The sequence below is a fragment of the Carica papaya genome, chromosome 6 (genome assembly GCF_054855325.1).
Source record: "Carica papaya isolate Zhongbai chromosome 6, ASM5485532v1, whole genome shotgun sequence".
NCBI classification, from domain to species: Eukaryota; Viridiplantae; Streptophyta; class Magnoliopsida; order Brassicales; family Caricaceae; genus Carica; species Carica papaya.
The window spans coordinates 32,872,953-32,900,711 of record NC_142314.1 but is presented as its reverse complement, the minus strand read 5'-3'; the positions used below and the strand labels follow the sequence as shown (position 1 = coordinate 32,900,711).

The following is a 27,759-nucleotide window of genomic DNA, read 5'->3' as shown; positions in this document are numbered from 1 at the left end:
AAAAAAGAATAAAAACATAAAAGTAACAGATTTTCGAAGCAAATAAATACATTCAACATCCAAGTACCTAAATATTTTGAAGGCATCGCCTTCTCATCTCCTTTCTTACACTCCTTCCTAGTGATTATATCTAAATAGCCTATCAGTTTTAATTATTCTGTGAAGAAAACAACTTAACACCTGAACTAGTTAAAAAGAACAAGTAGTAATGGTCTCTGAAACCCGCAAGAGGCTCCATTATATGTCGCAAACACAACAACCAACAACTCGACAAAGGATACCAGGAGAATGATGAGCAGCTCACAGTTGCAAAGATAATACATCAGCTTCAATATGGCAACCAATGTAGGTCATCCGTATCATAGTTTTCTGATCCTTTTTTCACCGGAACTGTAATATCATAAACAGGACAGTGTAACGTCAGTTACATGCCCCAAGAAGAACAAAACATAAAATTATCAAGTAGATGGAAACATACAGAACTTATCAATAGAGTACAAGTATTTCGGAGTTTATCCTACTTGATTAGTCTCAATCAGATTACATAATTTTAAAATTATATATTACTTGACATAATGAAATTATAAAATTCTTAATTAATTACAAAAGAATTTGAGCTACAATGCAAGAGTTAAAAAATGAATGGAAAATATTAGAGAGCATTGTGATTCATAAGAAATAGAGGTTACAATTTATAAATTGCAAGAGGTAATTCAATCTTTCTATCAACAATGGCATCCTGAACAGTATTTTTTAATGGAACTTAAACTTTCTACAAGAAAATTAAGGGCCAGCAGCTTTCTAAAAGCACCACTACAAAAGCCTACAAACTCTTACTTATAATTTCTTAGGTACTCACAAACTGTGTGGAAAAAATTTAGAGCACTAATTTAGAACACTATTTGATAGCCTTCATAACAAATACAGCATCCAAGCATAACTTTCTGAAGCAAAGAACACAACAAATATATGCACAAACGAAGTTGGCTCACACTGATATTTACAACCCCTAACAATACAGGTAGGTAGTCAAATGCATCCAGAAGAGGAAAACAGAAAAAGCCAAAACATCTCCTTTCTTTCAGACATTAAACTTTCATTCAATATTGCCAGGAAAAGAACTCAAGAGTCTTACACTTAACGGTTGATTTGAACTTCTTCTTGATTTTACATTCACTGTCTGAAATGCTCGTCTGGTTATGATCTCTTAAAGGATGATATTTCATGGATTGCAACTCTTTCTTTGCCATTTCAAGCTTTTCTTTTGAGTCTCTCTGTCATGATATACATAGAAAAGCATTATGCACACGTCAAAATTTTCATGCTCAATAGTGATAGAAGTACTAATATGATTAAGACACACATAGGCTTCTGTGAAAGAGGCTATCTGTTGCTTGCAAAGTTTCAATTCCATCTTAAGTGTGTGCAGCCGAGCATCTGCAGGAACAACATTTTGTTCTACTACTTGCTTTTGTCTACTGCGGATGATCTCCGGCTGCCATACATTTAAAGCCACTGATGCTTGCCTGAGAGACCAACAAACCCATAAGAACCGAAAAGTTAAAAATGTTAACCAAAAAAACCTGCTGAACTCACTGAAGAACTAAATAGCACTTCAAGTTCAGGACAGAGATGAAATAGCAGAAGAAATGGACACGAAATTTGCATCCAAGATTATTCAAATTCTCTATAAGACAATTACTAGTCAAACATACATATGCTGATAGACTACAGATTGCATATAACAAAAAGGAGCAACTATTTCATTTTTGCTAAGCAAAAAGGAAAACCCACTTGCGATTCTTTACTCTGTCTCTCAGATAGCATGTGTCAAGAAAGCAAATACCCAAAAAATAAAATTCAATCAGTGAGACCGTTCTACAAAATCTTAAAAGGAGAAGGGAAAATAGCCATTTAATCCACAAAGCAGTCAACCAAAGTCGTTCTTTTATTATTATTTTTTACCAACAAAAATGTGACTCCTGATTACAAGCTCAACTTTTCCATATAAGTAATTATGATTTATCAGCAGATTACGAAACAACATAAAACCCTCTCATACACAAACCTGTAAATCCCTTCTCACTACAAAATTACTTCACATACACACCAAATACAAGGACCTACAGACACGTACGAAAACGTATTAATAACATTACCTGGCCTTGCGCAAATTCGAATACTCAGCAGCGGCAGCCTTCATTCTCTTCGTCTCCGCCTCCAATTGCAGCTCGATTTCTCCAATCCTCCTCAAGTGCTCGAACACTTGACTCTCTTTCCTCATTACACTCCTCTTTTCCGCCGCCTCCTTCTTTTTCCTATCCTTCTCAAACCTAACCACCACCACACTCACAAATTCAAACATACATACAAACAGACAAATGAAGAGAGACAGAGATAGCGAGTGATAGAGAGAGGGAGAGAGTACAGGACTCTGTAGAGGGATCGCGGAGAGGAGGAAGAGCAGGGAAGCATTTCCTGAGCGAAATCATCAGCAAGTAATCGAGACCATAGGGAGTCCTCATTGGACAATCGATGAAGGCGTCTGCAGGAGATTGAAATGCAGCAAAGATCTTTGCAAGTGAAAATCGAACTTTTGGCGCCGATATCCAGTATTCTTCTCCATATCTCGTCTGGTAGATCGTTAGCACTGAACGGCCGCATGTCCATCCTTCTGCTCTTCTGCGCTCTTTCTCCTCAAAAGTCCATTTAGCCTTCTTCTTAAACGTCAGCTGCCATTGGCTTCTTGTTGAATGGGTAACCGACCCGGATGGTGAGGTGGGGCAATGGGATGAACAATCTCACAAGGTTGAATGGGTGGAAATGCTCAATCTGCCTCGTTAATTTGAATATTAGCATAAAATACTATACCATTTTTTTATGAGACCCTATATACCGTGTCGGTAGTACATAGCGAACCCTAAATACTATTTGTTAGAACAAAGCTAACCTTAAATATTGTATCGCGAGTACAAAATAAACCCCTAAATATCGTATTATTAGTACAAAACGAATTTTAAATATTGTATCACGAGTATAAAATAAATTCTAAATATTGCTAAAACAAACAAACTTTAAATATTGTGTTACGAGTACAAAATGAACCTTTATACGTGTTTGGAGCATAGAACGAACTCACATGTACAATAAATATAGAATAAACTCACATTATTTTTTAACGAGTAAGTCATGTATACATCGAGTGCAGAGTAAACTCAAATTTATTTTTTAAATAGTTCGTTTTATATTTGTTACACGTTATATAGTTAAAGTATAATAAAAAAAATAATAATTTACATATTTTCCAACAAGAAGAACAAATAAAAGAGAGAGAGAGAGAGAGAAACGGTGAAAATAAAAAAAAAAATAAAAAGGAAATTAGTTAAAAAACAATTAAAATAGTTTTATTTAAAGCACTTGTTTGATAAAATTATATCTGGTAAATTATCAAATATAAAGCTCTATCATGTATTAATTTTACATATACTAAATGCATTACATGAAAAGTAATGTATTTATGATTTAGGGTAAGCAAATTATAACTATTTTAAAAGAGGAGATGATTTCTGTTATAAATAATTTTTAGATAATATTTAAATTCTCTTTTTAAGTAAAATTTATCTTGATAATTTAAAAATATATATAAAATAAAGCTTATCTTGTTCTCTAGTAGTGTTTATTCTCTTTATTATAGTTTTTGAATCTTTTGTTTGCACCTATTTCTTCCTTCTTTTTCTTAAACAAACTTAACTTTATTAAGTCCTTATTGTCCTCATATTTAGCTTCCGTGAGCAACACTATCTTCAAGTTATACTCTACATTTTATTTTCTTTATAGATTTCCCACCGGTAGATTATTACCATCCAAAAACTAAAATGAGATAAGGCTAACATTTTCGTAACTCACTCCAAATAGTTCATAAATGTTCCACTAATTCCCTTGTTGATGGATCAACAACATACTTTAGTGAGTTGATTATATAAAAAAAAATTAGTAAAATAACTTGTAAAAATTAGAGCTAACAATTAATAATATCAAAGAAAGAACCAAATAAGAGAAGGCTCTTGTGCGAGAGCTACTACCACAAAAAGACATCTTAATAAAAGTTATGCAACAAATGTCAACAATAAAAGCCAATAAATGTAAAAAGTTCATGTTTATCAAATAGAATATTTAACTATACCAACATGCATGGATAAATTCTCATACTCATCAACCCTAAAATCTTATTCACTCACTTTACTGTTCTTAAAATATAATAAATGTGACCTACAGAGCAAGTAGTTATAATAATAGTTACCTTACTCTAAAGACCATTTTCCTATATTAATTGATGAAAAGACTAAAATCATCAACCAAGTGAATTTCACTAAGTAAATTGGAACCTATAACCTATTTAAAAGCATAATCCTTGTTTGCACTCTTTTAACTTTGTCCACACTATAGATTGTGGAGCAAAAAAAAGCCTGAGAAGCACAGTCAATCTAATGACTATATAAGGAAGTGGTCAAGCCCAATAGATATAGCTAAAAAAGAAATATAGTCTAAGACTATCTTAATTTTTCCGTAAAAAAAGTCCAAATTCAAAGCTCTATGAAAAATCTAATCATCAAGAATTAAAACTATAATATACACAAAATAATCCATAATTCAGTCATTCCCATATTTTTTTCTAAGTTTATAGAACAATTAGCTCAAGTATAATACTAATTACTGAAAAAGAAACACGTCAAAATAAAAAATAGAACAAGAAATCTTAATACCATCTCTTCTCAACAAGCAAACACTAAATCCACATGAAACTCACCTTTCATAACCCCAAGATGAGCTCATTACTTGTAAGAGAACCATGAAACCAGTTACAATTAACTACAGAAAGTTAATTCATACTTATGAAGTTAAAAAGATGAGAATTATTGTGTAACACCCAAGTAAAATAAAATTTTATTTTATTATTTTTATTTAATTTAATGAAAATAAAAATAATAATAATGATAAAATTGGGTAAAAATATTATTTGGATTTAATTGAAATTATTTTCGGAAAAAAGGGGTGAAAATTTAGATTCTATGGGTGTTTTTGCAAAAAAATCAGAAACCGATGGTCAAAACGCAATTTAGAAAAATTGTACCACATCAGCACCCACCTCAGCAGCCATGTCAGCGGCACGGTCAGCAGCCCCGGCCAACCAGGACCCGCCGCGTGGCAAGGCAACGCTGACCAGGGAACGGGCCACGTGGGCGATCCGCGTGCGTGCGATCAGACGGCCCAGATCCGTTCCCGCGCGCACGGACGACCCAGATCAAACGTGAGCACGGACGGCCCAGATTCACGCGCACAGACGGTCCAGATTCAATCAGGCACGGACAACCCAGATTGCATCGCGATGGACGGCCCAGATTTAATCCCAATTAAATCGCGATCGAACGGCTCATATTTAATCTTGATGGATGGTTGAGATTAAAAGGCAAAGGGTATAAATAACCCCACCCACACCTGACCACAAAAACCCTAGCCGCCAGTGCCTCGCCAGAGAAGAAGAACCAGACGCCGGAGGAGCTGGCTGCCGCCACCCGCCGCCGCACCAGAGAAGTTTCCGACCGCCGATCGAGATAAATTTTCTCCCCCTTACTCGTTTTTCGATGCTGAGTCCGCCTATGGCCAAACCGAAGCCAAACCACCCGCTAAACGGCCGAAAAACCCAGCCGAAGCCTAGCGACACTGCCGCGTCCCTCCTCGGTTTTTGCCTCCGATGAGGCCCTTCCCAGCCTCCGTTCGATGCAAATTTTATACCACTGTGATCACCGTTCTTTTCTCTACATGTTGATCGGAGCCAAACATCAAAACGCGACTCATGCCGGAGGAGCCGCCGCACCCGAGAGCACCACCACCGGTAAGTCTCGATTTTTCATGATTTTTTGGCCCACCGAGGGCCCTAGGGCTGTTTTATCATAGGGACCGATGCAAGTGTGGCCGAAAACGGCCAACCTGAGGTGAATCGCCGCCGTGCCGGAATTCTGATATTGGCCGAAAGGGGCCCTAGGTCTGATTTGGGATTTTTTTGGGTCACGTGCAGGTACCGGTAGTGCTTTTTAGTTTTTCGAGAAAAATTCAGGAAAATTAGGGACAGCCCGTAAGCGCATTGTAGAGTCTATTTCAGACCCCGAAATAAGTAAGGACCCATCACCCTATTTTCTATCACGGTATTAGAGCTAAATAAATAATTAAACTGTACTGTGTGACTTTATAGATGTATAATTGATTGAGGTTGCCAATGTAGCTCGAGTCTGATACAGTGTTGGTATGTTATTATTTGATTTAATTTTCAGTATTAAATGCAGCATGATGTTTGATGTAATTATGTTATGGTCTCATATGCATGAACTATGGTTTCTTTTATTATGGTTTGTATTATGGTGAACCCGGTACTGTATTGTCTTATTTGGTGTCAATTACTAGTTTACATATTTTGTATGATTGGATGATTGAGATTAAGAAAAAAGGCAAAAATATTATATGAATTGATAAGTGGATAATGTGGACAGCCTGACTAGATATCCTGGGAGATGGTGGACAGACCGGGTCCATAGGGAACCCTACCAGGAACGTGGTCTTTCATACCGGGCGGGGTATGGGGACGGCCCGTTTTACCCTCATACCGGACGGGGTATTGAGGTTCATGGTTTTGGCGCTCATACCGGACGGGGTATGGGGACAGCCCTGGAATCAGGTTGTAGATGTTAATGGTTCACGTGTAGCGGGGACCCCCTATGGATCCCCAGGGATACTAGTAGGCTGGTAAAAGAGGAAATCTGTTTCCTGATGATTGAAATGTAAATGTGTGATATATGTTATGTTATAAAGTGTGTATGATTTCATGATATTATAAGGTTATTTTTTTCATATGTTGTTTTCATGGATCTCACCGAGGTAAGTGGACAGTAAAGGTTTTTATGTTAATAAACGAGTTCGTTATAAATTATGCTCCATTGGTCATTTTTGTTTTCTACCCACCTTTACTTCCGTGGCGGTGAGATAGTGTGATGTCTTTACTGGACTAGTGTAGCTCATTCCTTATTTAACCATTTCAGATCAGGAAGACATTGTTCCTGAGCCCGTTCCGCATGAAGACGGCGAAGGGGACGCCTAAAGACTCCATAGCTATACTTATAGTTCTTATCTCGAGTATCTCTTTTAGTTAGTTTGTTCTTTCATGTTTTGAGTACATTTTGGTTATTGTGTAAGGGATGTTAATAAAAAATTTTATTACGCTTCCGCATTTGACATTTTTAATACATATATTTCATTTAAATTTTCGGGGCCGTTACAGTTGGTATCAGAGCCGCGTTCCTCGGACCTATCCCTTATATAATAATGCTTAGAGAAATATTCATCGATAAACCGTTACTCAACCATTCCTCATGAAATGCAGGTGCAGAGAGATAAGGAGAGGAAGACCCCCACTAAACCAAGCGGCCCGGGATAATTCACTTCAGGAGGATGTAGACAGGTTATATGAGATGATGGAAGGATTCATAGCTGCCCAGCAAGGGCGAGGGGAGAGGAGGGAGTTACCCGACCCTCATCCACTACCGCAAGTTGAGCCTCCACTACAGCAGGCTGATCCCGAGCCACCCCGGCACGAGCCTGCTCCTCCACAGTACCACCCGGCACCACTGCCGCAGCACGACCCAGTGCCCCCAGCATATCAGCAGGTGCCACCACAGGACCCCCTAGTCTATCCCCACCCGGGTCCAGTCCCTCCTCCACGGGACCCCGCTCCTTCCTTGATCGACCCGGGCTACATAGAGTGGTACAGGAGACTGAACCCCTCCACCTTTGCAGCGGGATCCTCTTTTGAAGAGGCCCAGTACTGGCTGACGGAGACTGAGAGAGCTTTAAGGATTTTGGGAGTAGTTCCTGAGTAGAGAGCTGCCCTTGCTTCCTACATGCTGGTAGGGGAAGCAGGACGTTGGTGGGAGCTCAAGCATACCACCCTGCCTACACCAGTCACTTGGGAGCAGTTCCTAGCGGCCTTCCATGCGGAGTATCTCCCTGAGCACCTCCGACGCCTAAAGGAAACGGAGTTTGTTCAACTGGTTCAGGTAAACATGACAGTATCAGAATATGCTCGTAAGTTCCTAGAGCTGGGCCGATACTCCCCGAAGACATTGATGGATGAGGGCCGAAAGGCCAGGAGATTCCAGTTGGGTCTCCGCCCAGAGATCAGGCAACACTTGTTAGTACTGGAACTCAAGACATATTCAGCAGTCCTAGCAAAGGCACAGATCGTGGAAAAAAGCTTCAGCACCCGTCCTCAGCCAGGAGGGAGTTCCCGACCCTCAGCTCCGTTCCGCAGGCCAGCACCTACTGCGCTTGCCCAACCAAATAAGAGGCCCAGACCAGCCATCCAAGCCCCTCCTCAGGCTCTAGGGGCAGCACGTGGGAAAATCTGTCAACACTGCAGCAGAGATCATGGGGACCGACCCTGCTACCGCCTCAACAACACTTGTCGCATTTGTGGCAGTGCCCAGCATTATGCCAGAGAATGCCCGAGGAACCAGAATCAAGGGAGGTCTCCTATCTAGGGCAGAGCTTACAACCTTACCCAGTAGGATGCCGACACCGACCCGGATATAGTACAGGGTATGTATACTATCTGTGACCATATTGCTCATGTTTTATTTGACACTGGTGCATCGCACTTTTTGTTTCCATTGCTTTTGCTTCCAAAATTAATGTATCACTTGATAAACTTGAATCATTGTTATTTGTGTCTACTGCCAGGGGTGAAACACTACTAGGGGAAGCTATCTATAGGGCTTGTGCCGTGGAGATAGTAAATAGGAAACTGAGGGCAGACCTGATAGGGTTAGACACAGAGGATTTTGATGTAATCTTATGAATGGATTGGCTAGCGGCGTATCACGCCACCATAGATTGCTTTAACAAGAAAGTTGTATTTAATCCTCTTAACGAGGAGCCATTTATAAATTAATAAAATTATTCAGTACGTATTCCTTGATGACAAGTTTTCTTAACTTCTAGTGCCTTAATCTTGTTGTTTTCTCTGACTAGGCAAGTCCAAGAAGGAAATTTGTATTCAAGAGATTCCGGTAGTCCGAGACTTTCTAGATGTGTTTCTGGACGAACTGCCCTGTCTGCCAGTGGACAGAGAAGTCGAGTTCACTATAGACCTACAGCCAGGTACCCAGCCCATTTCGGTTGCTCCTTACTGCATGAGCCGCATTGAGATGGAAGAGCTAAGGAAACAGATCACTGAATTGCAAGACAGTGGTTTTATTAGACACAGTGTGTCCCCTTGGGGTGCTACAGTCACTTTTGCAAGGAAGGGAGATGGAACGTTGAGATTGTGCATTGATTACAGAGGATTGAACAAGGTCACGATCAAAAACAAGTATCACTTTCCCCGGATTGATGACCTCTTTGATCAGCTGCAGGATGCACAGGTCTTCTCTAAAATAGACCTACGATCAGGTTACCATCAGGTGAAGATAAGAACAGAAGACATCCCCAATACGGGATTTCGAACCAGGTACGGACACTATGAGTTCCTGGTCATGCCATTCAGGCTAACCAATGCCCCAAAAATCTTTATGGATCTGATGAACAAGGTCTTCAGAGAGTTCTTGGATCAATTTGTCATCGTGTTCATCGATGATATCTTAGTCTACTCAAAAAGCAGAGAAGAACATGCTCACCATCTGGCCCAAGTTTTGCAAGTCCTTAGAAATAAGAGGTTATATGCGAAGTTGAGTAAGTGTGGATTCTGGCTTGAGCAGACCGCCTTCCTAGGACACATCATATCGAAGGAAGGGGTATCAGTGAATCCTGAAAAGGTTGAAACGGTACTTGGCTGGGAGAAGCTGACATCAGTTAAGGAAATCCATAGCTTCCTGGGAATGGCAGGTTATTACCGCAGGTTCGTTGAAGAATTCTCCAGTCTAGCAGCTCCTCTAACCCGACTCACAAAGAAGAATGCCAAATTTGAGTAGAATGAAGACTGCGAAAGAAGTTTTTCAGAATTTAAGAAGCTGTTGAACACTGCACCCGTGCTGGCTTTACCAAGTTGATCGGGAGGATATACAGTTTATAGTGATGCCTCCTATCTGGCTCTGGGTTGTGTCCTGATGCAGTATGAAAATGTTATAGCATACGGGTCCAGACAGTTAAAGAATCATGAGAAGAACTATCCCACCCATGATTTGGAGCTTGCCGCAATCATTCATGCCTTGAAAACCTGGCGCTATTATTTGTACGGAGAGACCTTTCAGATCTATACCGATCACAAGAGTTTGAAACACATATTCACTCAGAAGGATCTCAACATGTATCAGAGAAGGTGGATGGAACTCCTTAAAGACTATGATTGTGACATCTTATACCATCTGGGTAAGGGCAACGTGGTAGCAGATGTCCTCAGCAGGAAAAGTACAAGTATCTTAGCCCATTTGATGGTTTCAGAATGCAGACCAATTGGGGCCACGCAACAGGTTCGACTTCATGATCTGAGGAGAGTCACATGTTTGGGCCGCCTGACAGTCTAGCTCGAGTTAATCCAGAGAATAAGGGAAGCCCAGACAGTTGACCCCGCCCTAGTAGCCCGCAGGAAGGATGCAGAACAGAGAGGGAGCTCAGAATTCTGAATCTCTGCCGATGGATTACTTCATTTCCAAGACAGGGTGTGTGTCCCAGATGACAGTGAGTTAAAAAGGGACATCATGATGGAGTCCCATAGCTCAAAGTTTGTCATGCATCCAGGAAGCACCAAAATGTACCAAAGCATGCGACCCCGGTTTTGGTGACATGGGATGAAGAGAGACATAACCGACTTTGTTTCTAAATGCTTGGTATGTCAGCAGGTCAAGGCAGAGCATCAGCGCCCAGGTGGGTTACTTCAGCCTTTACCGATCCCGAAGTAGAAGTGGGAACATATCACCATGGACATCGTATCGGGGCTACCCAAGGCACGTTTAGAACATGATGCCATATGGGTAATCGTTGACCGACTTACCAAGTCTTCCCACTTCCTAGCCATCAGGATGACCGATTCATTAGACAAGTTGGCAAGGATGTATATCCGGGAGATAGTCAGATTACATGGGGTTCTAGTGACAGTAGTATCCGACAGAGATCCCAAGTTCACTTCTCAGTTTTTGAGTAGCTTCCAGCAAGCTATGGGAATAAAGTTGTCTCTTAGTACTGTCTTCCATCCCCATACTGATGGACAATCAGAGAGGACAATTCGTACGCTTGAGGATATGCTCCGAGCTTGTGTCCTTGACTCCGGGGGCCATTGGGACGACCATCTACCCCTGATAGAGTTTGCCTACAACAACAGCTACCAAGCAAGTATCGGCATGGCTCCATATGAGGCGTTATATGGGCACCCATGCAGATCACCGATTTGTTGGGAGGAAGTGGGCGATAGAAGATTGTTCGGCCCGGAGTTGGTAGAGGAGACCATGTCCAAGATAGTTAAAATCAAGAAGAACATTTAGACAGCTCAGAGTAGGCAGAAGAGTTATGCAGATACCCGGAGGAGAGACCTAGCGTTTGAGAAAGGCGACCGGGTGTTTCTTAAGGTCACTCATTTCAAGAAAATTAGTAGGTTCGGCAGGAGGGAAAGATTAAACCCCCGATATATTGGACCCTTTGAAATCTTAGACAGGATTGGTACTGCTGCCTACAGACTAGCACTGCCTCCAGAGCTCTCCAGAGTCCACAACGTGTTCCACGTATCCATGCTACGTAAGTACAACCCGGATCCTTCTCATGTCTTGGCTCATGAACCGCTTCCACTCCAAGAAGACTTGTCTTATGAAGAAGTACTAGTTGGTATCACGGACCGAAAGAGCAGAATACTCCGCAACCGGGAAATATCATTTGTAAAGGTGGGTAGAAAACAAAAATGACCAATGGAGCATAATTTATAACGAACTCGTTTATTAACATAAAAACCTTTACTGTCCACTTACCTCGGTGAGATCCATGAAAACAACATATGAAAAAAATAACCTTATAATATCATGAAATCATACACACTTTATAACATAACATATATTACACCTTTACATTTCAATCATCAGGAAACAGATTTTCTCTTTTACCAGCCTACTAATATCCCTGGGGATCCATACCGAACAGGGTATGGGGACGACCCTGGAATCAAGTTGTAAATGTTAATGGTTCACGTGTAGAGGGGACCCCCCTATGGATCCCCAGGGATACTAGTAGGCTGGTAAAAGAGGAAATCTGTTTCCTGATGATTGAAATGTAAAGGTGTGATATATGTTATGTTATAAAGTGTATATGATTTCATGATATTATAAGGTTATTTTTTTCATATGTTGTTTTCATGGATCTCACCGAGGTAAGTGGACAGTAAAGGTTTTTATGTTAATAAACGAGTTCGTTATAAATTATGCTCCATTGGTCATTTTTGTTTTCTACCCACCTTTACTTCCGTGGCGGTGAGATAGTGTGATGTCTTTACTGGGCTGGTGTAGCTCATTTCTTATTTAACCATTTCAGATCAGGAAGACATTGTTCGCGAGCCCATTCCGTAGTAAGACGGCGAATGGGACGCCTAAAGACTCCATAACTATACTTATAGTTCTTATCTCGAATATCTCTTTTAGTTAGTTTGTTCTTTCATGTTTTGAGTACGTTTTGGTTATTGTGTAAGGGATGTTAATCAAAATTTTTATTACGTTTCTGCATTTGACATTTTTAATACATATATTTTATTTAAATTTTTGGGGCTGTTATATATTGTAAATAATTTTTGGTACTAATTTGATCTTTCTATCGATGACAAAAAAAAAGTCAAATATATCTAAGGTTGGACTATACTAAATGTAAAATTTGATTTATAAATAATTCAAGACGATAATTGTTTTTGACATAAAAATAAGCTATAGATGTGAAAATTTTATGCACCGCAAAAAAATTATGTTAGTTTTCACTTTACTAAAAATAATTTTCTCTAAAATATAATATCTGCGACATCTAATAAAAACTAAAGTCCTCAAAAGGATACTATGCCACAAAGATTAATTAATGATTATCAAATATTCATAAAATTTCACTTAAAAGCTTTTTTTTTATAGTAAATTAAAAAAAAAAACATAATCATTTCATAGTCTCTCTATATTTTTATTTATTTAACTCTTTAGATTTTAGAAATTTGATTAAATTTTATTAATATTTGAAACTTAATATTCTTATAATATTATCTCAGTTCTCAAATAAAATTTTATTCCCAATTTTCTTTTCTTTTTTTTTTTTTTTAAATTCAAAAACATACTTCACTATTCTATAAAACCTTAGCCGGAAGCAGGATGAACGAACCGGTGATTCCTCCGTTGACAAAGAAACGTAGACCGAAAGGCGAAAATGGTAGAAACTAGCAGGTAAAAAATCAACAAAAATCTTCATCTCTGAAAAATTCCTCCATTATCAACTTCTCTTTCCCCATCCCCGCACCACACCGCAGAAATGGAGCCGAGCATTTTGGAGTTCATCGGCGTTGAGATCATCGGCGTGATGTCTCCTGTCTCCATCTGCATGTTCCTCGTTGTCCTCCTCGTCTACTCTCTCTCCCCTTCCAATCCATTTTCTTCTTCTGCCACTCAGATACGAACCGCCGCGAATCTCGTTTACGTGGAAAACCCCTCCGATTCAGCTGCACAGAAGCTCGAGGGTGCACTCCTCAACGCCTTGGTCTTCGTCGTGTTAATCGCCATTGTCACCTTCCTCCTCGTCCTCTTGTACTACTATAATTTCACCAACTTCTTGAAGAATTACACTCGCTTCTCTGCATTTTTTGTGCTAGGTATTGTTTATGGTTCTTTCACCATTTCCGCTGCACGTTTTCCCTATTTATTCTTTTGCTCCTGTGGGCGTTACAATTTAGGTTGTAGTAGATTGATAGTCGCGTTGGTGATTCGATGTTTTCCCTGCTTTTCTGCTTAATTACATCTTTAGGCTTTTGAGTATTATTTCATTTTCCTATTAGGTTTTGCAGCGACTCAGTCACCATTTGATGACCATTTCTGCTTGTTTTTTTTATTGCGGTTCTGCAAAATTTCTGTTGCTATTTGTTTTCTTTTCCTGTAGTTTAGTCTGGTGGATGCCTGTTTTTCTTGCCAATCTAAGCTCGTGATGGTTTATTTACTTTGTCTCTGCCCTTTGGCTCGATTTTTGCTTTCTTTGGCTTACATTTGAGTGCAATTTCAGTTCAATGTTTCTCTTGATGAGTGTTTACTCGGTTACTCTTTCTTCATGCCATTCATCATAGAACAATCAAATTTTATGCCCTTCAGGATGTTAAGTTAGTTCTCTGCTGTTTGAGATGATCGTCAATGTTTTGCTCTTGTTTGTTTCATCCGTGTTTGTTCTATTCTTTTAGCTGTGTAGCTTATGATGATTAGGTGTTTCTGGATGCTAGTGAACCCAGTTGTGTCTTTTATATTAAGTTTTTCATGGATTTTAAGATTCACAAATATTGGTTTTTTGGTTTTATATTCATGTCTTAAATTGTGGATTTGCAAATGAATTCAACGCTTGTTTTATAGGATTCATGTGTTCCAAACATAGCCATAATAAGAATGATTGGCGTTTCTTCATATCCATTAGTTTAATTCAGCATTTACTGTTGCCTTTGATTTAATTGTTTGTATTTTTGTTTCATGTTAGCATTCTGGGTTTGTTGGTCTATTTACATGTTAAATATGGGTGGCAGTTTCATCTTTCAGTCTTTTTCTGATGTCCTTTTTATTACTTTGCTTATTAATTTCCTTTTATCGTGATAGGTACAATGGGTGGTTCAATTTTTTTGTCAATTATCCAGCATTTCTCAATTCCTGTCGATTCGGTTACATGTTTAGTGTTACTATTAAATTTTACTGTTGTGGGTGTTTTGTCTCTGTTTTCGGAGGGGATACCAATTGTTCTAAGACAAGGATATATGGTGTTAATGGGGATAATTGTGGCTGCTTGGTTTACAAAATTACCTGAATGGACTACATGGGTCTTGTTGGTGGCATTGGCTGTATATGATTTAGTTGCTGTTTTAGTACCTGGTGGGCCACTTAAGTTATTGGTGGAGCTGGCGTCAAGTCGGGATGAAGAGCTTCCAGCATTGGTATATGAAGCACGGCCAGTAGTTTCACATAGTAGGAGAAATCATGGTTCAAGCTTGGGGCTTCTGGTTGCTGGGGTGTCAGATTCTGGATCAGTGGAGCTGCAGGCAGTTTCAAATGGCAATGTAAATCAGAATAGAGATGTAAATCGTGCGAATTCAGAGTATATTGCTGTTGAGGTTAGGAACTCTAGAAATGCTCAAGGTGAGGGGAATATAGATGAAGGTGAAAGGTCACCCTTGGTTAGTAATTCTAGGGAAAGGCCCTTCACAAGTAGTGGATCATCACAGTATTCAACTGTTGTTGACAATAGAGAGAATGAGAATTTTGTCGATGAGGAAATGTCTCCCTTGGTTGATATGATGGGAATGGAAAATGAGGGACAGACGAGGAGGGATGCAACAGAAGACTCCCAGTCAGCAAATCGGGGTATCAGACTTGGTCTTGGGGATTTTATTTTCTTCAGTGTTCTTGTAGGTAGAGCTGCAATGTACGATCTAATGACAGTCTATGCTTGTTATCTTGCTATAATTTCGGGACTTGGTTGCACTCTAATTTTGTTGTCTGTTTGCCACCGAGCTCTGCCTGCCCTTCCCATATCTATCACATTGGGTGTCATATTTTACTTCTTGACTCGGTTATCAATGGAGCCTTTCATTGTTGGAACAGCAACAAATCTGATGATGTTTTGATTCTTCTACTTTGTTAATAGAAGAAGAGATGTTTACAATCTTAAAGAGATGTTAGTGTTACTTCAGACTTGATTTTTTATACTTAGTGAAAAAATTTGCTTCCCGAGCAATCCATTTTGCTGATTTAAGTATGTTTAGATTCGAGTTCCAGCTAGATGATGTGATATCCTCAATGTAATGTAGTAACTCATTGAAATATAATTTCGTTGGCCTTAAGAGCAACCTGTCACGTGAGTTCTTCTCTGTCCTGGATATCCTTCAAGAAAACAAACATTGTATGCACACTCGGGCACTAAGCATAAGAGATACTCTTATCTTTTTCGCTTAAGTTTGTCCAAGTGTGTGAGTAGAATTTTGATTTGACCCGACTTGATTGCAGATCGATAGTCACCCCTAATGACTCTAGAAAATAAGAATAAAGGGTATATTTTTCTAGTTAAATAAAGTCTTTCATCCAATGGTGAAGAATCAATTTTATTTTCTTGATCAAATAGTGAAGAATAAAAATAGATTTCCAATTAGAAACTAGAATTAAGTTAGAAATCACTATTAATCTAGGTATTAATTCAATTAGATGAATAATTATTAAATGTACAATTATGAAAATGTACTAAAATTGTCACTTTGCTTTGTAGTAGCCACAAGGAACATTCATTTCTTAGACCGCAAATTTAAAGCTTTTACTTTTATTTTAAATCACATTAATAAAAATATTTTATCTCTAATATAATAATTCACACTCATTTTTTAATTTTAATTAGTTATTTATAGGTAATTTTTAATATTAAATATTTATAGAAAAAATTTAATAATTTCTAGTCTTAATCATAATTTGATTATTTATATTTAAATTGAACGCAATTACAAAGTCCAATTAAAAATTTGCAAACAAAATTTTTTTAAAACCATATGTTATGCGTTTGGTTAATTCAATTTAATTAAATTAATTTTTGGCACTCATAATTGTGGAGCCAAGAGGAGTGTGTGTGTAAGTATACAACTTCCTTTGTTCTACAATTTCCAACTTCCTTCCTTGAGTAGGTCGTCTTAGATTGATGCCCATCCTCTTCACCACCGTTATGAAGTTCCCAAAAGTGAGCAAGATTCTTGTACCTCCCAATTGTTCCCAGAACCTCTTTCTCCATGACCGTTTTGCCTTCTCCTCAACAACTTCTTTTCCACCATTCTTTTCATGATTCCGCTCATAGTTTCAACCTCCTCTGTAGATCCAATTCTCGGTGTTGGGACTGGAAGAGAAGTTTCAATCAATGCCGTTTCATCAATCTTCAATGATCGTCTAACGAGTCCATCAGTTTCTTCACCATCGTTCCGCACCATTTTCTGTAGTTTCTGACCGCCATTTTCCTTTTCATCGATTCGTGATAAACTCCCTGAAACTAGTAACTTTCTCCACACGGCTCTTGTCTTGTCTTCAAAGAACGATCCAACTTCGAGTTCAGCCTCTGAAACAGACTTCTCTTCTTTAGATGCTACACGCTTCCCAGAGAATTCAATTCTCCTTTGAGTTTGTTAGATTCTTGAAGAACCCTAGAGGAACCCAGTTGGTCTTTCCCAAATTCTCCCCCTTTCCCATCGACTAAACCAGAAAAATCCCCTTCTTGCTCAACATTCGCAGCCCCTGCAATAAAACCCGTATCAATATCCCATCCATCTTGCACTTCTTGACCGTCATTACCAATTTTCATTTCACAAAACCCCCACATTCGACAGTCTGCTTTAAACTCAAAGAATCAGTCTTTTCTTGATTTTGCTCACTACCCACATCAGGATCAACATCCAGTTTGCTGGTTATCGGGCTGAGACTCATGAAATGAACACTTTACCTTATTCTTGAGACCGAGGTTCATGGATTCCGACTCGTCACTGTAAATGAGAACAGCATCAGATGATTTTTCTGAATCTTGCTTTGGCATGGAGAGATTAGAGGAGGGTTCTTGTTGTATTTCTGGAACAAGATCTTTTTGGCATGCCATTCTTCGTTTTACCCCAATTCCAGAGTCAGAATCTGTATCATCGGCCATGGATTTTCTCCGGCGATGGTAAACTAGAGCTTGTTTGTTGCAAGAAACGCAAAACCCTTTCTTGGTTTATATTAAACATAACAATATATTAAAAAATGATTTCTTGTAGAAATTAGAAAGATTAAGGTTTAATTAGATATTGTATTTCAATTAGGCATGCAAGACAATCAATTTATTTTTGGTTTCTTTTAATTGTGTCTCGAACACTAACTGAAAGATTTAAATTTTAATTAAATATTTTTTTTAAGTTAAGCCAAAATTAATTATTAATTGATTTGAATTAACCAAAGGCGTATATAGAGTATATTTACATACTAAAGAGTGAAAATTATCCCCTTGAATATCTAAGCTGGAAATTTTTAATTGAACTTTTGTAATTGAAACCAACTTAAATATATGATTATCTTTATCCACAACTATTTTAATTTTAGAAATTACGTATAAATAACAAATCAAAATTAAGAAATGAATGTTCCCGGTGCCTACTACAATGTTAATACATTTTCAAATTTGAAGTCTTCTTACATTTAATAATTATTCATCTAATTGAATTACTTCTATTTTTTAATTCAAAATCTATTTTTATTCTTCACCATTGGGTCAAGAGGATCAAATTAATTTTTCGCCGTTGGATGAAAGACTTCAATTAACCAAAAAAAAAAAAAAACCCTTTATTCCTATTTCCTCAGGTGATTAGGGTGAACATTTTTGTAGCGCCCGGAGAAAAGAGGCCAAAAAAAAAAAAAAAAAAAAGTCACGTCGGCAGCCACGTCAGCAGGCCCGGTCAGCAACCCGGCCAACCGGGGCTTGCCACGTGGCAAGACCACGTCACTCCGGAACGGGCCACGTTGGCGATCCGCGTGAGCGCGATCGGACGGCCCATATCAATCGCGCGATCGGACGGCCCAGATGCAATCGCACGGACGTCCCAGATTCAATAAAAAATGGACGGCTGAGATCAAAGGGCAAGGGGTTATAAATAGAACCCCCACACTAGACCACAAACCCTAGCCGCCTGCCACTCGCCGGAGAAGACGAACCAGAAGCCGGCCGCCGCCACCTGCCGCCGCACCGAAGGAACTTCCGACCGCCGATCGAGGTAAATTTCGTACCCCCGACTCGTTTTTCCACGTTGATTCCTCCTGTGGCCAAATCGGAGCCAAAATCCCGGCCAAACGGCCGGAATACACGGCCGAAGCCCAGCGGCGCCGCCGCGCCCCTTCTCGGTTTTTGCCTCCGATGAGGCCCTTCCCGGCCTCCGTTTGATGCAATTTTTATATCACCGTGATCACCATTCTTTTCTCTACAGGTTGACCGGAGCTGAATCACCAAAACACGAACCTCGCCGGAGAGCCGCCACACCCGAGAGCGCCGCCGCCGGTAAGCTCCGTTTTTCCGTGATTTTTTGGCCCCCCGAGGGCCCTAGGGTTGTTTTCTCACAGGGACCGATGCGAGTGTGGCTGAATTCGGTCGGAAACGGCCGAAAACAGCCAACCCGAGGCGACTCGCCGTCGCCGGAGCACGGCGGAGCCGCCGTGCCGGAGTTGCGATTTGGGCCGAAAGGGGCCCTGGGCCTAATTTGGAATTTTTTTGAAACACGTGCAGGTACCAGTAGTGCGTTTCAGTTCCCCGAGGAAAATTCAGGGAAAATTAGGGACAGCCTGCAAGCGCACTGTGAAGCCGTGTTCGGACCCCGAAACGAGTAAGGACCCCTCACCCTATTTCCTATCACGGTATTAAAGTTCAAAATGATAAAACGGTATTTCTTGAATTAACGAATGTGTGAAATTGTTTAAGGTGGCTAATGGAGCCCGAGTCTAGTGTGATTGGTGATTTACTGTTATTTGGCATGTTTACAGCTTTAAATGCAAAATGAGGTTTGATGTGTTCATTTTACAGATTTATGTGCATATACTACGTTTTTATTAATTATGGGTTGAATGACTGAAAAAACTGATACTGTATGTTGTCTGTTTGGCATGAATTACGATTTGCTTGTTTAAATGTGAATTGACGATGCTGATTGAGGGAAAGAAGAATGGAAGATTGTATAAATTGATAATTGTGTAATGGGGTCAGCCTGACTAGATATCCTGGGAGATGGGGGACGGACCGGGTCCGTAGGGAACCCTACCGGGATTGTGGTCTCACATGCCGGACGGGGTATGGAGATCTTATGGTTTTGGCGCCCATACCGGACGAGGTATGGGGACGGCCCGTTTCACCCTCATACCGGACGGGGTATTGAGGTTTATGGTTTTGGCGCTCATACCGGACGGGGTATGGGGACGGCCCGTTTCACCCTCATACCGGACGGGGTATTGAGGTTTAGGGTTTTGGCGCCCATACCGGACGGGGTATGGGGACGGCCCTGGAAACTGATTATGAATGTTAAAGGTTAACGGGTAGCGGGACCCCTATGGACCCCCACGGATACTAGTAGGCTGGTAAATGAGAAAAAGATATGTTGTATAATGATTGAATTACAAAAGGCGTGGTAAGTGTTATGTTTTACAGCTTATATTATTCCATGATTATGATAATGTTATTGTTTTTCTTATATTATTTCATAAATTCCACCGAGGTAAGTGGATGGTAAAGGGTTTTATTATTGATAAATGAGTTTATTGTGAATTATGCTCCATTGGTCTTTTTTGTGTTTTCTACCTACCTTTACCTCCGTGACGGTGAGATATCGTGATGTTCTTACTGGGCTAGTGTAGCTCACTCCTTATTTAACCATTTCAGATCAGGAAGACATGGTTCCCGAGCCCGTTCCGCAGGAGGACGACGAAAGGGATGCCTAGAGACTCTGTAGTCATACTCATAGTTTTATTTTCGAGTTTCTCTTTTAGTTAGTTTAATCTTTTATATTTTAAGCACGTTTTTGGTTTTTCGTGTAAGGGATGTTAAATGAAATTTTGATCTCACTTCTGCATTTGATATATTTAAATACTCATTTCATTTTAATATTTCCGGGGCCGTTACAATTTTGTCCAAAATCGAACTGAACTAAATTAAAATTTTAGTGACACATTTGAAACATTTTAAATAAAAATGATAGTGTATCTCTAACGTCGGGTGCCCCAATGCACACATAGGCATATGTTAATATAAAGGCCAATTAGATTATATTTTGATGGGTTAATACATTGCCTTGATGATATCGCATTATCCAGTCGAAACTCGAACCTAGACATACTTAAATAAGCAAAATAGATTGTTCAAGAAGCAAATTTTTTACTATGCATAAAAAATTAGGTCTAAAGTAGCATTGACATCTCTTCTTCTTCTTATTCTTTTAATAAACTACAATGATCAAAACATCATGAGATTTGTTGCTCCAGAATCTGAAACCCCAACAACCAAAAGCCCCAAGCTTGAACCATGATTCCTCCTACTATGTGAAACTACTGGTCGTGCTTCATATACCAATGTTGTAAGCTCTTCATCCCGACTTGATGCCAGCTCCACCAATAACTTAAGTGGCCCACTAGGTGCTAAAACAACAATTAAATCATATGCAGCCAATGCCACTAATAAGACCCATGTAGTCCATTCAAGTAATTTTGTGAACCAAGCAGCCACAATTATCCCCATTAAAATCATATATATCCTTGTCTTAGTACAATTGTCATCCCCTCTGAAAACAGAGACAAAACACCCATAACAGTAAAATTTAATAGCAACACTAAACATGTAACCAAATCGACAGGAATTGAGAAATGCTGGATAATTGACAAAAAAATTGAACCACCCATTGTACCTATCACGATAAAAGGAAATGAATATGCAAAGTAATAAAAAGGACATAAAAAAAAGACTGAAAGATGAAACTGTCACCCATATTTAACATATAAATAGACCAACAAACCCAAAATGCTAACATGAAACAAAAATACAAACAATTAAATCAAAGGCAACAGTAAATGCTAAATTAAACTAATGGAAATGAAGAAATGCCAATCATTCTTATTATGGCTATGCTTGGAACACATGAATCCTACAAAACAAGTGTTGATTTCATTTGTAAATCAACAATTTAGGAAATGAATATACAACCAAACCATATTTCTATTTCTTAAAATCCTTAAAAAGCTTAATACAAAAGATAGATGATAATGAAGGAATTGTTCAGAGATGAAGATTTTTATTGATATTAATTCAACTAAATGAATTATAATACACAGACCCGAAAAATGGTCCGCGATAATTTTTTTATTAAAATAATTATTTAATTTAATTTATTTTTATTTAATTGAAATTTTTAGAAAAAATAAATTAGGAACGAAATTGAAAATAATTAAAAAATATATATTAAAATTTGAGTTCGGGGTTGTTTTTGAAAGAAGAATCTGAAAAAAATGGTCAAAGTGCAAAAAATAAAAATTCGGCCACGTGGGATGATCCAATTAGCAGCCCTGATGAACAGGAGCACGTCGCGTGTCAAAACACACTGACGTCAGCACCACACGGGCAATTCGCGTGTCCAGCAATCCAACAGCCTAGGTTTGATCACATGCTAGTGAATGACTCAGATTCGTTCCCTCCTTAGGCGTGATCGGATGGACGAGATCAATCGCAATGAACGACTCAAATTCATTTCCTTCTTAGACGCGATCGGACGGAAGAGATCAACGCAAGGAACGTTCCAGATTGATGCAAAATATGTATAAATATCTCGCATTGTAGAGGAACTCAAACCCTAGCCGTAGGTCCCCGCCGGAGAAGAAGAACCAATCGCCAAAGAAGGAGATCGATTGCCGACCGCCACCGCACTGAAGCCACCATCAACTGCCAAAAAGGTAAAATTTTTTCATACCTGCTCAAAATTCGATTTCGAGCATCCCTATGGAAAAATCAGAGCAAGAGGGACAGTGGGTGAGCCAGAAATCGCAGGCAAAGTCCTGTAGCGCTGCCGCAGCCAAAACTCAAAAAATTCCTCCGATGAGCCCCTTCTCGCTTCATGTTTCACGTGATTTTCTAATCATTATTTTTACTGTCCTTTTTTATATAGGTTAGCCGAAGAAGGAACCCCAATTGCGAAGGAGGACTGGTGAAGCCACCGCACTCAGAGACCCCCCGCTTGTAGGTTCGGCTTTTCTGTTATTTTTCAGCCAATCAAGACCCCCTAACATGTTTTTCCGCAAGGATACGTATAAAATCGACCAAAATCAGACGAAACCGACTAAGTCAATGCGAACTTCAAAATTGGTCAAAAAGAGTTTTGGACATCGATTTTGAATTTTAGGGTATTTTTAGGTATATAACGAGTGTTTTGGATTACCAGATATCTAGAAAAAAAGTGAACAAGCCCGATATATAGGGAATCCTACCGTGAACGTCACTTCAGTTAGACAGAACTAAAAATCTCATACTAAAAAAGTTTGAGAGATATGATTCATCCTCACACCGGACGGGGTATCGAGACGATAAAATGTTTGACACCTTTTACCAGACAGGGTATGAGGACGGTTAGTTAATTATTAAAATTGGATATTGGGTTCACGAGTAAAGGGAAATCCCTATAGATCTCTAAAAGTACCAGTAAGCAAGTAAAAAAGAAATGTTATCGTCACTTGTTCTCTTATGTGTGAAAATAAAAAGTGATATGCATATGAATTTTCATAGGTTGTTTTTGAAAAACTCGTAACGGTATTTATCAAACAAACGTTTTTATGTTAAATGTATTTAATTAAAATAAGAGTTTTATTAATTGTTTTTTTTATTTTTATAAATCCTTAGTTTTCCGTATATGTGATTAGTGTGATATTTTTATTGGGTTAGTATAGTTTACCATTTCGTTAACTATTTTAAATAAAGAAGAATAAGATCTAGATTCTAATCAGGAAATGGTTGTGAGTAGTTCACTAACCGGACTCCCTTCAAGTGCTAGTGAAGGTTGTCCTACAATGTTTATTTATTCATTTTTTTAATTACCATTTAACTTTTAGAATAGATATTCGCATAACTCTATTGAGTATTTTAAATTATTGTGTAAGGAATGTAAACCATAATTCTATTATTTGTTTCCGTATTTAGATTATAAATTTATTTTTTTTAAAGTTTTAAGCCTTTACATGAATAACTATTAAATGTACAATGTTGAAAATATACTTACATTATCAAATTACTTTCTAGTAGCCATAAGGAACATTCATTTCTTGATCACAAACTCAAAACTTTTATTTTTACTTTAAATCACAGTAATACAAATATTTTACCTCTAATATTTAATTTTGATTAGTTATTTACAGATAATTTTTAAAATTAAGTTATTTATAGTTAAAAACAGTGATTTTTCATCTTAATCATAATTTAATTATTTATATTTAAATTGATTACAACTACAAAGTTCAATAATTTAATTAAATAAATTAATTTTGGCCTAATTTAAAAATATTTAATTAAAACTTATATCTTTTAGTTAGAGGGCCTAATTGAAATACAATATTTTATTAAATAATTTTTTAATATATTTTAATGTTTAATATATAGCAAAAATGATTTTTTTTATATAAAAAAAGTAGTACAAACTTTTTTTATTGCAAATTTTGAACATTATTCCCATAAATACATTCCTATAAATACATCGCTCAGAATAACAGAGGGTTTTGCTCTAAACCAAGAGAGGGTTTTGCGTCTCTTGCAACAAACAAGCTCTAGTTTTCTTTTGCTGGAGAAAATCCATGGCCGATGATACAGATTCTGACTCTGGAATTGGGGTAATACGAAGAATTGCAGAGCAAAAAGATTTAGTTCCACAAATACAACAAGAACCCTCCACTTATCTCTCCATGCCAAAGCAAGATTCAGGAGAATCATCTGATACTGTTCTCATTCCGAATGATGAGCAGGAATCTGTGGACTTCAGTCTCAAGAAGAAGGTCAAGTGTTCATTTCATGAGTCTCAGCCCGATATCCGGGATAACCAACAACTAGGTGTTGATCATGATGTGGGTAGTCTCTCCGCTGTTGAGCATAATCTAGAAATGGCTGATTCTTTGAGTTTAAAGCAGACTGTCTCTGGCGCTGGATGGGGGATTTGTGAGATGAAAATTGGTAATGGCGGTCAAGAAGTGCAAGATGGATGGGATATTGATACGGGTTTTATTGCAGGGGCTTCGAATGTTGAGCAAGAAGGGGATTTTTCTGGTTCAGTCGATGGGAAAGCGGGAGAATTTGGGAAAGACCAAATGGGTTTCTCGGAGGTTCAAGAATCTAACAAGCTCAAAGGAGAATTCTCTGGGAAGCGTGTAGCCTCTAAAGAGGAGAAGTCTGTTTCAGAGGCTGAGATAGGTTCTGGGTTCAGCCAAAAATTGGGCTTTTACGAGAATGAAAAGATTGCAACGGGACCAAAGATGGAATCTGAGAGTATCTTGGAGGCTGAAAAGAAGCGATTATTGGCTGAACTCGAAGTTGGATCCTTCTTTGAAGGTAAGACTCGTGTGGAGAAAGTTACTAGTTTCAGGAGTTTCTCTCTAATTGATGAAAAGGAAAATGATGGTCAGAAACTACAGAAAATGGCGCAGAACGATGGTGAGGAAACTGATCCTTTTAAAGGAACTGACGGACTCGTTAGACGATCCTTGACCATTGAAGTAATTGATGAGACGGCATTGATTGAAACTGTTCTTCCAGTCCCAACAGATAGAATTGGTTCTACAAAGGAGGCGGAAACTATGGGTTCCGGGAAGAATGGTCAAAAAGAAGTTGTTGGAAAGAATGGTGGAAAAGAAATTGTTGAAAAGAAGGCGAAACAGTCTAGGAGAAAGGGGAAGGGAAAGGGAAAAGATGGAAAATTGGTTTTGGGAACATTTGAGAAGTACAAGAATTTTACCCACTTTTTGGAACTTCATAATGGTGGTAAAGAGAATGGGGATCAATCTAAGAGGATGTACTCAAGGAAGGAGTTGGAAGATCTGAGGTTTGCGAAGATTGTAGAACAGAGGAAGTTGTGGAAAGATATATGCACTGCTCTTGGCACGAAAATTATGAGGGAATATAATGACCTTGCCAGCAACAAGCATCAGAAGTGTATTCAATCCAACTTTGCAAGGAAGGAAGACACTTCTGCTATTCCCAGTAAGAATTTCTTTACATCTTAGGCAGGTTTTTTAATTGCTTTTGCTGTACTCTTTACTCTATTTATTTGTTGGCATATTTATAATTTCCCCTGGTTTCTTTGTAGTGTGTTTATATGTCTATTATCTTAGAGAGTTTAAGTGGTGTGAGCATTATTTTGAAGTTGATTGACATGTAATGAATTTATGGAATACTGTTATGAATAGCTTGAATTGCCCCTTATTATGGTTGGTATTGGCTTTCTTCTGCACCTCAGTGGTCTTGAATTACTATGTATCTTTTGGTTTCTTTTATAACTTAACTGACCCAGTTGATTGGAGTTCTTTCAAAAATATATTTTCCTGGAACAGGTAACATTAGCATAGACGATTGTTTTGAGCATAAGCAAGAAAGGGCTCTAGTCTTGAAATTTTTTCTCTTTTGAGGAACCTAGTCTTGACATCCCCACCAAGGAAATGCTGTAACTTTAAGTTTATCTTGAATTATGACATATATATCCCTTTCCCTCTTTTTGAGACAGGATCATCGCCCTTGATATCTTCTATGAATAATGGTATTGTTGAGATGACATCAGTTGATCACGGAACTTTATTTCCTGTTGAAGTTCAGATTTTTATGGCATCTAACTGTATCCTTGTCTTGATTCCAAGATATTGCTTTCTCTTATAGCTTCTTTTTGGACCTCAATGGACCTTGTCCATCTTTGTTGTTTTCAAAATTTGCATGGTAGAAAGAAAAGATAAAAACCCCAATCTAAGCTGAATATCTTGGAGTTCTAGTTGTTTAGCTCTTTGCCCTTGGCTGCCTCCACTCCTTTCCTGTTCTTTTCTCCAGATTTTGTTAGCCCTCATTGCTCTTTCTTTGGAAATGAGACATTGAAACTCTTTTCTTTTTAAATGATGTTGCTGTCTATTGACCCAGTTGAATATCTTCCACATCCATCCCTTTTCTCATGATTTTTGGTTCATATTGTGTCAATTTGATCGGTTCAATATTTTTTACAGGTATGGTTGCTGCACTGGGAAGAGGAAATCGTTTGAATATCTTTGTGCATTGAAGAATGGATTAGTGCAATCTGCAAAAAGAACAATGTGCAACATATGAACGAATACTTTTTTTTTCTAATCTGAACTATAGTTGTGCGTGTATATACAGTTCTTGTACATGGAAATTCTTTGTATAGCCTATGACAAAGATGAACTTTCAGAGGACATGATTTGATAGAGAGGGATATGTTGCATGCACTTTTAATTGAAAGCTAATAAAATGCCTTGATGTTCAATGTGATCTGATTCTGGCTACTCTGTGGTTGAATAAAAGTTATGTATTTTAGTTCCTTGAGAAAAAGTTGCATTTTAATTGTTTGCGGTTGTATGCTTAATTACCTGTCCTCATTTCCATAGAAAGAAAATAGATTTTAGACTACATGAGAATCTTCTAAATTTTGAGATTTATTTCAGGGGAAGAATGTTCGGAAAATATGGATAGTGAATTAGCATGTGTTGAAGATTTTCAGATGGAAAATTTAAATGTTTTGGATCTTTCCTTAGATCAAAACATCATGGATGAAGATTCCCATGTTGTTGTAGAACAAGAGTATAGTGAGGAAGATGACAGCGATGAAGATTACAATAGTATTTTAAAGCCCGCCTTTTTAGTAGAAGGAGAACCAGATTTTGATTCTGGACCTCCGGAAGATGGCTTGGAATATCTTAGACGAGTCAGGTATTTTTTTCCCTTGACCTTATTTTATGTTCCACTAACTAATGGTTT

General features: G+C 38.4%; 3 protein-coding genes across 3 annotated transcripts in view; 2 read left to right on the top strand and 1 right to left on the bottom strand.

Annotated features, from left to right (window-relative positions):
• Window positions 1–9: 9 nt before the first annotated feature.
• LOC110812860 (F-box family protein) lies at window positions 10–2,876 on the bottom strand. The gene is made up of 5 exons (XM_022039735.2): window positions 2,429–2,876; window positions 2,160–2,333; window positions 1,364–1,526; window positions 1,136–1,274; window positions 10–390 (listed from the first exon to the last, which is right to left on the bottom strand). The coding sequence occupies exons 1-5, from the start codon at window positions 2,668–2,670 to the stop codon at window positions 329–331; spliced, it is 780 nt and encodes a 259-aa protein (XP_021895427.2). The 5' UTR covers window positions 2,671–2,876; the 3' UTR covers window positions 10–328.
• A 10,465-nt stretch (window positions 2,877–13,341) lies between these two features.
• LOC110807083 (Presenilin-1) lies at window positions 13,342–16,075 on the top strand. The gene is made up of 2 exons (XM_022032109.2): window positions 13,342–13,858; window positions 14,838–16,075. Exons 1-2 carry the CDS (start codon window positions 13,522–13,524, stop codon window positions 15,857–15,859), a joined length of 1,359 nt encoding a protein of 452 aa, XP_021887801.1. The 5' UTR covers window positions 13,342–13,521; the 3' UTR covers window positions 15,860–16,075.
• An 8,409-nt stretch (window positions 16,076–24,484) lies between these two features.
• The window catches only part of LOC110812865 (spliceosome protein-like protein), a 30,766-nt gene continuing 27,491 nt past the window's right edge, over window positions 24,485–27,759 (top strand). Inside the window, exons 1-2 of the mRNA XM_088221920.1 lie at window positions 24,485–25,986; window positions 27,447–27,711. Of these exons, the coding sequence (XP_088078046.1) occupies window positions 24,591–25,986; window positions 27,447–27,711 (1,661 nt within the window). The 5' untranslated portion in view covers window positions 24,485–24,590. The remainder of the gene's footprint in view (window positions 25,987–27,446; window positions 27,712–27,759) is intronic.

What these genes read in the sequence shown, in the direction of transcription:
- LOC110812860 (XM_022039735.2), bottom strand. Translation starts at nt 2,670, where the DNA reads ATGGACATGCGGCCGTTCAGTGCTAACGATCTACCAGACGAGATATGG. An exon ending in TCGAATTTGCGCAAGGCCAG is followed by an intron (nt 1,527 to 2,159) that starts GTAATGTTATTA and finishes TTGGTCTCTCAG; the next exon opens with GCAAGCATCAGTGGCTTTAA. An exon ending in CCTCTTTCACAGAAGCCTAT is followed by an intron (nt 1,275 to 1,363) that starts GTGTGTCTTAAT and finishes ATATCATGACAG; the next exon opens with AGAGACTCAAAAGAAAAGCT.
- LOC110807083 (XM_022032109.2), top strand. Translation starts at nt 13,522, where the DNA reads ATGGAGCCGAGCATTTTGGAGTTCATCGGCGTTGAGATCATCGGCGTG. An exon ending in CTCTGCATTTTTTGTGCTAG is followed by an intron (nt 13,859 to 14,837) that starts GTATTGTTTATG and finishes TTATCGTGATAG; the next exon opens with GTACAATGGGTGGTTCAATT.